This window comes from Protopterus annectens, chromosome 1.part2 (assembly GCF_019279795.1).
Source record: "Protopterus annectens isolate FY-2018-M chromosome 1.part2, PAN1.0, whole genome shotgun sequence".
In the NCBI taxonomy this organism is placed as follows: Eukaryota; Metazoa; Chordata; order Ceratodontiformes; family Protopteridae; genus Protopterus; species Protopterus annectens.
Genome location: NC_056727.1, coordinates 931,799,583 through 931,812,732, shown reverse-complemented (window position 1 = coordinate 931,812,732; position 13,150 = coordinate 931,799,583). Strand labels below are relative to the sequence as shown.

General features: G+C 38.5%; 1 protein-coding gene across 9 annotated transcripts in view; it reads right to left on the bottom strand.

The window, feature by feature from the left end:
* Nucleotides 1–202: 202 nt before the first annotated feature.
* Nucleotides 203–13,150, bottom strand: part of ENAH (ENAH actin regulator) — a 1,657,477-nt gene continuing 1,644,529 nt past the window's right edge. For all 9 annotated transcript variants that reach the window (XM_044059827.1, XM_044059830.1, XM_044059831.1 and 6 more), the window contains one exon: nt 203–4,028. In XM_044059827.1, coding sequence (XP_043915762.1) covers nt 3,991–4,028 — 38 coding nt within the window. In that variant the 3' untranslated portion in view covers nt 203–3,990. The remainder of the gene's footprint in view (nt 4,029–13,150) is intronic.

Below are 13,150 nucleotides of genomic sequence, written 5' to 3'. Positions count from 1 at the left end.
AAAAGTAGGTCTAAAAGCATAGCTTTTTCAGGAACTATTTTAAAAGATAAATCTGAAGAAACAAGAATTAGAGAACTGGAAACTTATATGACATTACTGTAATAGGTTAAATCATTTGCAACAGTGTAGATAAAATTAAACTATATAAAAGTCGTTTAAGTTGTTTTCACACTTGTAACTTAAAAAAGAAAAAGTACAGCAATGACATAACAAGGGTGTTTTAATAGACAAAGCGCCTGTGAAGCTGATAAAACCATTACAAGTTTTATGGTGCTGTGAATTATATGTAGCAAGATTAAAAATGTTATACTCTCAGCAAACCTAGCTTCTCCCTGACAGATCTGTGGGACTTTTGGTGCTATAACGGCTTCATCTCCTGTGAAGTTTAATTTTTAACTCCTCCACAAAATGTAATAAACCAATATACAAAATTCCAACACTGACAAAATGAAAGAATGACAGAGTAATGCCACTGAAGAAAATTACCATTTGTGCTGGTGTTAAGCTCTGTTCGGGGTAAGTCACTTGCTTTACAAGCACCTTATTTTTTTGGTACTTCTTCAAAACAAATAGACACCCTAGCGATGGTACGCTGTTTTATAATGTCTGAATGCACCCAACATGTTTTGGCTAGTGTACGGCCTTGCAAACTGGTATTCAAGACACAAAGAGCATGCCTACTCACACACATATGAACTGAAATTTTATTTCATTCGCTCAAACAAAACAAATGTTAGCATGTAAGAAATTTAAAATGAAACAGAATATGGTACAAATATAAGAAAAAGTGAATGGGGGAAATTTTAAAAATCACAAAGTCAAAAGTGAGAAAATTCCACATTCAACTAAAGTTATCTTCAAATCACCTGGATCTGGCCTTGCCACTCTGAAAGGCCTAATGAACATTTTAAACCTCATAATGACTGAAAAGATTTCAGCACCAGCACTCAATAAATTTACATTCATTTTAACTGTAATGATAATTCTTTCCACTTCTCTGGTGTTTCATTACAGCTCAGGTTGCAAGTGCTGACAAGCAGTATTTTTCAAAGTGGAATTCAAGGCAGCATACGAGTGCAATTTCTTTTTCATGTTAAAGAACTACTCATCCAAGCCCTCTAACACCTAAGGTTTTGTTTATTATACAGATTTTACAACACAGTCGATCAAGAACATGATCGGTGATCCCCAGCTGTTCTTATAACAGAACCCTACAATACTCCAGAAGCTAAATAACTAGAAGTAGGGAATTTAGACATTCTAACAGCATTCTTTAAATTACAAATTAGTGTTCAGCTGAAATATGGACAGTGTACCAAACCACAGTTTAATAAACATGGTTAGCCAGAAACTGTCAGTATAATAACTCACTAAAAAACACTGCCAGAAACTACTTTTACCCGGAGAGGGTCAAGCCCTTCATGTTTGTACTTAAACAGTGCTGGACCACTTTGATGAAAAGAAAATGTGTTTTTTTTGGGGGGCAAAATAAAAATACTTCCTCTCTCCTACATGGCATGCTTTGGGTGAATTATTATACTAATCAGACTTCACCTGAATGTGTATATGCAAATCGCACTTCGATTTCAAGTGATTCTGTTAACTGTCCCGTTACATGTTTGCTTCATACCCCATTGAATAGGATTCATGCAGCTCAACACTGAGTTTACACTAGAGTTTGAAAATGCTTAGCAGTCACTGCACTAAACAACCACAGCCCTCTTTATTCATCTTAAAATCAAGGCACAAAACTGATGCTGTACAGTCCACTAACTCATTCAAAGAAACAAATTTCCACCTTATTCCACAGGTATTATTTTCCCTGCATTACCTGTGCATGTCTGTAGCATAACCATGCTTAGTTAAGGATTATGCTGCTATCTTTGGTAAGGGACCACACACATCTGTAACTTTCTCTGACTCTATAAACACAAAAATACTGTTTCTTCTAAGGAAGAAATTACTTTCAGGCTTCACCAAAACAGCAGCCTGTGCAAGATCTGAACAGTTACAACTGTGCATTTTGGTTTTATGACAGCAACAGCATTTTGTGTTTATACAGAAAATGTCCAGAAATTAAAAAAAAAATAAAAATACTGAACTGAAATGAGCTGCCCATCTCTGTTACTACACAAACGAGGAATTCTCAGTAGAAATAGAAACCAAATCCACTGCAGATTAAACTTCATTATCATTTAAATCATTAGCTGCCACCAACATATTTACTTCATTTAGTTTTGGACATTTGAAAATGTGAGGGTCTAAGGCCTAAATGAAAAAAAAAAAGCTTTATGAGCTGCAAATATGAGGAAGAGGCGTTAATGACATACAAAGTTTTAAAATCACAACATACATGTAAATATGTGCCCTTGTGCTCATATCGTGCATAGTATCCCACTGTTTTTAAACCCTTTCGATGACTAGAAGAAAAAAAAATAGTTGAGGCATCTGGCTATACATGCGTGTTCTTAGCTGCATGTACTGTAACAATCTCCAGACCACCACAAAGTACAAACCAAATATGGCACTGTTCTGACTCTAACTTATTACACTTGTGTGCAAAACTGATTGTACTCCATAGGCACTACCAAAAAAATATATAAGCAACAGTGTAACGGCTTCCAAAACTCACCAGTCAGGCTAGTGAATGAAAATATGATTTAACTAGCTTCAAATTCCTAGTAAAAACCAAATACTGTGATGAATTTTAGTCCTTAAAATAAGCTTAAATCACAGGACTGCCATATTTAGTATGCCAAATCCTTTGTATGAGGTATGGAGACAAACAAAACATACAACTCAGAAAATTATAAGCACATTAAACTGTACAGTATGAATGCAAAGGAACTGCACTGAACATGACTGTTTACCTGCTTTGTTTTCATGAATTACTGCTGAGAAAAAGTCCACAATACTTTCTATTACTAAACATGCATATATGGATAAGAAAAACATAGTGCTTATAACATTCAGAATTCATTTTAAAATAAAAGGTATACATTATAATCAACTTTAATCACAGTCCTGAAAATTTACTTAAACAGCCTTTAAACAAACAAAAGACAGTGGTATGGTAATATTACATATCTTTTCTAAAAACGGAAAACAGAATTTTAAAAAAAGGAAAAAAAAAGATGATTCTGTAGTACACAATCAACATTAATCGTTTTGGGGAAAAGGCCTGCATCTCTAAATTATCAATGCTGAGATTTGCTATAAATTTCCAATCCACATAATACTATTGAGATTTAATAAAAGATTTCAAAATGCAAGGTTAACTAACAAAATTACCTGGACTACACTTGCTTCTTACTGTGGAATAAAACAAAATATGAAGGCAACAGAAAGAGAGCAGAGTGGGAACTTTCAACTTTAAGAACTAAAATGAGTACCAGATGCTTCTGAAGAACAGACAATACCTTCTAAAATATACTTTGTCCAAAAACTGCCTGTGATTTTTCTCTAATGCACAGGCCTCACAAATATGGCCCAAAATACTTAAATTACACATAAAAAAAATGTCATACTTCAGGAAGACAGACCTGAGGGATACAGGTAATAGCCTGTGTGAATGTGAAAAGCCAAGTCCTTCTCAGTGTACAAAATGCATTTCTCCATTGCAATGCCACCTTTACCACGACTTAAAACACTGGAACACAGGTTTCAAGACATGTGCAATGCAGTTCCCCAACATGAAAACATTCCAAAGCTCTACAGTGACTGATGTTTAAAACAAAATGAACTGCAATTTTTAACAGGACTCTTAAGACACTTCCTTCCCATTACTGATGGTCAGGAAAAAAAGGCAGCAAGCTGTGATGAAGGACCAGCACATCAACGCTGTGACAGTGAGTTCTCTCCAAAATGCAGGGTTTACACCATCTCCCTTGTCTTTCAGAATATCAGTCTCTGTTTTCGTCTAACAGCATACAATAATGTAGACAGTTCTGGTCACATGGGGCAAATTTATTTTAATTCAAGATTAGCCTTCTATGCGTTATTGGACTTGCTCAGTTCCTGCCTGATTGCTGCAAAGGTGAGAACAAAAAAAGCAAAGTTTAGCATTGACGCACATTTAGAAGAAAAACATAATGACTACACTACTAAATGAACATTACCTTCACACAATGATTCATCAAATAAAAAAAAAATAAGACAAAGAACTTCAACTTTTATCCTGTGTTAGTCAGCACTCCTAACATCTACAATACACGGGAGGGACTGTCAAAAATTTGCTTTACAATACTGGGTATTCGAATTTCAGGAGTTGGCTGGTTGATGGGATTAGAATCCACTGCAAGACAACAGTACAGGTGAGCTGGAAAAGATTTAGCAGCTTCTTCATAGTGAAATTAGAGGGACAAAGCAGCTGTTAGATATCACACTTGCAGTGATGCAAATTTCAATTGAAAAGTGTCAACCTAGTTAGAAAGCTAAGCTTCACTAAATAAAAATGACTGCTATTTCTTGTAATGGTCTTTTTCTGAAAAGCTTACATACGCAAGACAAAGTACTAATGTATCGATGACTGAATGTGAAAAATATCCAGTCTACATTCACCTGATACCTGGACAAGTCTAATGTTTAACTAGTTACAGTGAAAACAACAGCTGTGATTCAAAATGAGAACCTCCTGTATAAAAGAGAAGAGTGACTGAACAGCCAATGCAAGGATTAGAACTTTGTTCTTTGTAGAATAAAGAGCTTCTGGATCTAAAACAAGAATAAGCTTTTAAAGCTGACATTCTGAACAAATTAAATAGGAACACCTTTAAAACATTTAATTAAACTGTCTTAAATTATATTATCCACGGGGTTTTATTCTTCACACAGCAAGACCTGCATTTCATGCTCTAGATCCACTGTAGAGCTGTTTGCCTAAGCAATGAGCAAATTAGGACTTCTCACTGGTAGCACAGGGGTAAAACTCTGCTACGCATTCTAACCGGCCCACCAATCAAAAAAGATTACAGTATAGCGCTGCTGGAACAGTGCGCATCCCTGTATTGTAAAGTACAGTAATGCTTGTGCCAAAGGGCCCCCCCCCCTTTGCCCTTAGGCACAACTGTAAAGGGTCCTCAACTCCTCCTATAAGAAATGACTGTTGCCTACGACTTCCATCTGACCTCTTATAACAGGTTACACTATGATAACTTGCAGTGTCTAAGGCAACCCCCCCATCACAAACACACGAGTGGTAGGAAAGTTATGTTAAGTGTTGATAGGAAAGTCCTGTATCCTTAATGCTTACAGTGGAAAAAGGAAACTCCCAAAATGCTTAGCACAATACCCCATGTCGATGGGAACCATGCCACACCAAAAATGATTTATACATATGCTGACTATGCAGCTGATCTGCATGCCACTAGACTACCACGCACCAAGTACAGCTTCCACTAAATGTTGCAGAGTCTCAAATCACTGAAGCTTATCTCCACCAGACAGAAAAAAGTGGTCCAAGTTTCAGCACAACAAACTAAAGAAAAAAAGGCTTTTTGCAAGAGAGTTTGCTTGTTTGTACCCTCCATCCCCCTTGCATATACATGTGTGTGTGTGTGTGTGTGTGTGTGTGTGTGTGTGTGCATGCATCTCAATGTGAGGAGGAGACAAGTCCATAGGGAGGATGTCCAAAGTTCTAAAAGTCAGGCCAGATAAGCAGCCATCATCTGGAAAAGTACCGCAACTTATCCTCCTATGAAAAACGTGTTTCCACAGAAAGGGTTATGAATGATTACAACAGCCTACCTGAAAGTAGATAATCAAAACCAAAAATAGAATCCAAAACCTGCACAAAACAAACTTAAGGCAATCTTATACTGAAGTAAGACAAAAATCTCTAGGTTAGAAAGCATCCCCCTAGCTAAGTCAATAAGTAGCAAGCAAATGAAAAAAAAAAAAATAGCCGGGCTAAGTACTCAGAGAAATGGATGATATACTGATGACTTAGCTCAGCTGGCTTTGATCCTAGGCCCAAAAGATTACTACAAGCGATCCCTTTTAGGCAATGAAGCCCTGAATTGCTAAAGATGTACTGCCAATCTGTCCACCAGAGCAAAATGACAAGCGACATAAAAACTAAGGTGACTAGAATGACTGAAAGCAGCAAAAACCTACCTCCTTCCAATTGCCCCACAAAAGAGGAAAACTAAAATTTGTCCATCACTGTATGCTGCAATGTATAGATGGGAAGTGAGCAATCTGTCTTCTTGCTATTAAGAGCCTAAACCTTACCAGCAAAGAATCCCAGAGAAGTGCAACCTATTTATATAGTTTGGTGTCCATGTTATTGGAGTTTTTTTTTAGTGGTGAATCTGGAAAAATAAAAGCTCCAACAGTTATAAGCCTACATGTGGAGAAAAATTACATACAGCAGTAAGGTAATTACAGCATGGCAACTGTCACATCTCCGGCAAAGAGAAAATGTAGACAATAAGGCATCATGGTGTAAGTGATCAGAGTTAGTAGACAGCATCTGCAAAGGACACCTAACAAAACACAGAATAGCTATGTATACAAACCTGAAGATGCAACATTTAGTTTATTACTAACTACATGCTGTATTATGTTACAGGTGACCAATGAGACAGACAATATCAGTCTACTCTCTCACCATTCTGGCAAAAATATATATATATGTATGTACTAACAAGACTTGTATGGAGGTTAATGTTTCAAAGAATGACTATTTCTGCTCTTCATGAGCATATTTTTTTAGGTGGCATGTAACTGCTTCATCATTTTCATCTTTTTATATTTTGGCATGAAGGTTATTAATGAGGTGGGGTAATGAATTAAGATGCAGCTTTTGGTGAAACCAGTACAGACAAGGAATACTATAACTACACTTTTTTGTAATCTTCCCCCACAAACTAGTACAGTCACATCTATTACAAAAATGTGGGCATCTACCCTCCCAAATATTGTACAACTTTCTGCTGTTAAAGAATCATGATTTAATTTCCTGCAAACAGCATGGCTGCCAGATAGCCCTAAAATCTTCATGAAGGCATCTTCCTGGACCACCTCACAGAAGTCTACATTTTGTGCTCAACCAAAATGTCTGAGAGACCACCTGGTTTCACTCACATGTATGACAGAATAATAGGTATATCCGCCACAAATTCATTCTTTTTGTGACCCATATGGAAAATATTTTCCACTTGAACATGCAAGATTTTGTAGTAGTATGTTTTCTTGCATCCTGGAGCATCTGGAGCACATCCTCTGAGAACTGGTCTCTGAATGAAATTAAGTTGAAGGACATGGAATCCATTCTGCAGGCCTAGAGACAGGGAACCCTGGAACAAAACAGTCCAAGTTGCATGTTCTGGCTAGAGGCAAAAAGATCACAGGTGGGTGTAACCTATTTGTGGACTATGTCCAGAAAGACCTCTCGGTGCAACATCTGATGTCTTCTCTAGATCTGCTGAGGTGGTCTGAATGGACATTTTCTTCTGAAAAAATATAAACTGCATGCGAGGATAGCTTTCTATCTATGGCTATGTCCCATGCCCTCACAGCAAACCTTCAAAACTGGTAAGACTTGGTGCCCCCTGCTTGCTGATGTACCACATGACTATGGTGTTCTCTGAGAACTTTCAGGGGACCCATGTTCCACAGATAAGAGAACACATGTAAGGCCTGGATGAGGGGGTTTCATTTCCTTTACACTGATGTGTTCGAGTTCTATGGGGGACCACAGTCCCTTAACTTTTGCTGAGCCTGTCCATGCTCCCCAGGTCAGGTCAGACTAATCTGTACACAGATCCTGGTTAGATGTGGGTGCTAGGAAGGGAACACCTGTATTCAGTTTTACCTGCAATACCCACCATTGTAACTACTGCTTTAGAAAGGGCAAGAGAGGGTCTGAAGTCCAGGATTTGACTGTGTTGAGACCAAAGGAATTACAGGTATCACTGTATCTTCCTCATGTGCAGTCGGGCATACGGCACCATCGGAACTGTGGCGGTCATGTACCCTAGGGGTTTTAGGGCATCTTGTGCTGAGGTTGTAGACAGAATGAGCAAGGACTGGAAGTAAATGGAGTCTTCTCCTGAGGGAGGAAGGCTACTACTTACTGGGTGTCGAACAGAGTCCGCTATCAGATTCGTGTACAAGAGTGTGATATCCTCTGGTACTTTGCAGAATCTGTCAGGTCTCTTACATGTGGGAGGCTGTGAATATGGATAAGAGGAATCTAAAAAGGATTATGGGACAGGAGGCATAACAGAGGGTTTTGGGGCCCCAACTTCCAATAATTCATAGTACCTTTTCTATACATCCAAGACTTTTGTGTCCCACTCAAAATGCATCACTCTGGAAATAGTTTCCCCTAAAGGAAATGTCTCTTATTGGGGAATCTGTCGATAATGGACACGTCATGTGAGACTAGCTGCTCAGGAGTGTGTCATTTGTGAGGAATAGGTTTGTTAGTCATATGAATCAGATTCTTCCTCTTCTGAAGAAGATTCATTCTGCTTTTTCAAAAGTGGAGGAGCAGAAGCACATGACAGCAGAAAGAAGGAAGCTTCAAAGACAAAATGGCTTTATACAAGCCTCGAGGGAAGTCAAGTCATTCTTTCTCCACTGAGGACAGACATGTCTAGTTTTTTCTTCCTCTTTACTGAAACATCCTCTCAAACAAATTACAGTAGTGTAGAATCCTGATGTTCCTCAATAAGGGAGTTAAGGTACCTCTTCTCACACAAGGATCTACGGTATGACCAAAGGTCCCTCTGAAATCATCCTAGGTTTCCCCCTTCTCTCACCCACCCACTATGGCTCTCATTCAGCAGGGTGGCAAATATTTATTTTACATTTGTTAACCGGGACAGTCCGACTGGATACAGGTCCATTTTCAGCGGAGGCCCGGGGAGAAAAGCTCCACATGTGGACAGATACAGAAAAGTTAATAGTAGCAGTTTTATACAGTTACATATAGATACAAGTTACGGAATTATTGGAATATATACATACTTAAAAACTTGGAATACATACATACTTAAACTTTACAATATTAATTTTCTTGTTAGAACATGAACAGTTTTAGTGGTACAAGGCTGAGTAAGGTAGCATATCATTCAGTAGTACAATACATTTGAGATTCAGTCTCATTGTATGTGTGAGAGAGAGAGATGCAATACCGACCAACAGTGGGGTTGCGGCAGTGGGCACCTCCCTAGAGCTCAGACATAGTGCTGATTCTTACTGCATCTCAGCAGGTACATTTGAGTCAGACTGGGCAGCAGAAGTATTTGGTTTTATTTTTTTTAAAAACTTTTTGGGTGCGAGCAGGATGATTAAAGCCAAGGGTTCTGCCATTTTGGAAGGGGCGAAGCTCGAGATGTTAGGTCGCCCAAGAAAAAAAAAACATATAAGACACCACAGAAGAAATTTTACTCTACAAGCTTTCACAAAATACAAGCTTTTGCAACACTTTTTTCAAGTATTAAGAAACTAAAGGAGCAAGTACGGTTTAAATATGTAAAATGCAAAATGATGTCTAATGTCAGCATTAAAATCGTAAACACACAGTACACCACAAAAAATATAATGTAAAATCAACTTCCACTCTAAAAATAATAATTTATCTTGAGATAATTATTCTATCTTAAAGATTGTGCCATTAAAATACACTTTATATTCACCTTATTTAGACCTGGCTCACGATCTGCTCTCAATAAATTTATCTATTTATACTCCATCCATTCTTCTTTGTTCACTTTCACAACCCCTGTAGTTTCTAGTGGATCTCTTCTCAGTCTCTCCTCCCTTATTCTTATTACGGCTACTATGTATGTAAACATTACTTGCTCCTTTAAACAGTAAACAGTTGCTTAGCATTTGAAAGTTTGCTGCATTTTGTGAAAGCTTGTGGAATATAACTTCTTTTGTGGTTGCCTGTATGTCTTTTTCTTAGAAGACAGTTTTCCTTGGCATAGTCAAGACTTTATCCATTTGAATCATCTTCCTTGCTGAGATGTTTGGTCTCCAGATAGGTATTAAGGGGAAAGTAGCCTAGTACAAAAAGTTTTAGGAACAAATGACTGGCAGATTTTACAGTCATGGTAATTATGTAAAGCCACTAAGCAAAACAAACAGACTGGAGGGCTTTGCAAGGAATGTGCCATCGGCAGTCACACTTTCCTCACTTAGCTGACAAGAACAAATCTTAATAAGAAACAGAAAAAGAAGGTTCCTTCAATGTAGTACTTATCTGACCAAGCCATGGCAGCGGTAGTGGCATATGCAGTATACAGACCAACATTAGTGAAGCTTATTCATTCAGACTGGGGGGCAAGATAGTCTGAGGATCATACTCTCGTATGTCCGCTTATGTACACTTATGCCTGCAGGCAAAGCTCATACAGTGGACGTATGAAGTTTTTGGCTTTGGTACCCCGGCCAGACATCAGACTACCCTTGGCAGGATAACTCGCAAATATTGGAATACTGCAACAATGATCTAAGGAAGGGCATCATTTACTTCAAAGACCCTCAACCCTCACTGGAACATAAACAAGATCTCTTGGACAGACATGTTCCTTACCCAAAGAACCCCCTACCTATGGGGCATCTCCCACTGCATGTCGAATAATGGAATGCAGTGGCCTCCTTCAAGATGTGCCTTGAAGACTAGATGGTTACCCATACATTTACTCCAGCAGCAAGCACTATGGCTCTCATTCAGCAGGGTGGCAAATATTTATTTATTTTACATTTGTTAACCGGGATAGTCCGACTTGACACAGGTCCATTTTCAGCGGAGGCCCAGGGAGAAAAGCTCCACATGTGGACAGATGCAGAAAAGTTAATAGTAGCAGTTTTATACAGTTACATATAGATACAAGCTACGGAATTATTGGAATATATACATACTTAAAAACCTGGAATACATACTTAAACTTTACAATATTAATTTTCTTGTTAGAACATAAACAGTTTTAGTGGTACAAGGCTGAATAAGGTAGCATATCATTCAGTAGTACAATACATTTGAGAGTGGTAGTCAAAGTTTCAGACTTTTAAGACTTTTCGACAGGTAGCCAGGTAGTAAGGTGAATGGTGTGATGGTTAGTCATGGTTGGTACAGGGGCACAGCCAGTGAATTTTTAGGTATATTTTCAGAGACATTTTAAATTGGTTTATAGAATGAATTGCTGTAAGTTCAGCAGGGAGCCGGTTGCAGATTTTACCAACAAAGTTGCAAAACAATGACTCACCTGCTAAGTTTTTGGATTTAACAGTTTGTACCAGCATTTTGTCAGAAGAGCAGTCTCTTTTTAGGTTGCTGCATGGGGTAATTATATTTTTGAGTATGGGCGTGCTTTCGGGCTGATAGAGGACTTTGTGGGCTATTATTAATTGGTTATACTGGATTTGAGAGGGAAACTCTAGCCAGCCTAGGGATCACAGGTTAAGACAGTGGTGGGTTCTATATGCCGAACCTGTGGCAAATCTGGTTATGTGACTATAGCAGCTACTGAGTTTACTGAGGTCAGACTTACTCAGGTTTGTATAGATTGGGGAGGCATAAAGAAGGGTTGACAGTAAATGTGTTCGGGCAATCACTGTCCTAGCAGCTGGGGTTAGAAATGCTTTAATCCTATATAGAGATCCTAGCTTCTTGTTGACTGTTTTAATGGTTTTGTCGATGTCAGCATGAAACTTAAGGTTATTGTCAACAATTACACCTAATAGTTTTGCATTACTTTCTGGGGAAATTACGGTGCCATTATTAGATGTTACGGTAAATGATGGAAATGTAACTTTCCGGGTCGGAGTGAAGAGTGGCAGTTTTGTTTTATTTGGATTCAATAGAAGACGCCTGTCAGTGAGCCAGTTTTCTACTACACTGAAAGTATTATGGTTTAAGGTCTGCAGGTCTAATAGGGAGGTGGCGGAACAAATTAGGGTAGAGTCATCTGCACACTGAATGCAGGTTGCTTTGGGAATGACTGTATGAAGATCATTAATGAAGATGGAAAATAGGAGAGGTCCTAGTATAGACCCCTTGAGGAACTCCAAGGGTGACTGGCAGTAGGGAGGAAAGGCTATCCTTCCATAGCACAGCTTGTCTGCCACTTAGGACTGAAAGCAGCGTATTGCCAGGCTGTCTATGGCAAGAGATTTTAGTGTGCCAAGGAGTAGTTGATGGTTTACCATATCAAATGCCTTGGATAGGTCAAGAAAGACGGCAGAGGAGAGCATATTATTATTTCAAATTAGATTTATTGTCTGAGAGAATGATAGAAGGGCTGAGGTGGTACTATGGTGGGGTCTAAATCCATGCTGGGAGGGAACTAGGAGATTGTGCAGACTGAGGTAATGCGAGAGTTGCTTGTGGATACATTTTTCCATAATTTTAGTCAGAGGTGACAAAATGGCAATGGGCTGGTAATTTGATAGATCAGTGGAGTTACCCCCTTTATGGAGAGGAATTACGTGGGAAATTTTCCAGATTGAGGGGATATATGCTTCAGAGATGGTTCTGTTAATTAATATTGAGATGGGATATGCTATTGCGTCTGTAGCCTTTTGAAGATATTCAGTGGGGAGTAGGTCTGCTGATAGGGTGGTGGGTTTCAGTTTCTTGATTAAGGACTGGATAAGTGATGTTGGTACAAGTTGAAAGTTAAAGGAGGGGTGAGTACTGGATACGGGGTTAATTGGGTCTAGGTTATTGGGGCCTAGTTGGTTGGCAAGGGATTGTATAGTTTCCGTAAAGAATGTGTTGAAGGTGTTGGCAATATTTTCCGGAGGTTTTTGGAGGATACACGCAGGGGTAGGGGTAGTAGTATTTCCTGGATGGAGAAGATAGTTTAAACTGGACCAAAATTTTTGTGGTCGATTTTGATGTTTATATTGCAGGTTACAGTAATAGTTTTTTTTTTTTGTCTAGAATTATAGACTTTTTAGCATCATTCCTTAGCTGTTTACATAAAAGTTGATCCTTAGGGGTTTTATTGGTTTTCCAAGAGGTCCATGCTTTATTTCTATTTATGATGTTTTGTCTAGTTTCTTTGGACACCCATGGTGCTACTTTTTTCTTTGCTCTGATAGTCCGGGTAGGTGCATGATTATCAAGGATTGTAAGAAATGTGGAGTTAAAGTCTGATATGCCTCATCTAGGGGGAGTAGTTTTAGTCTG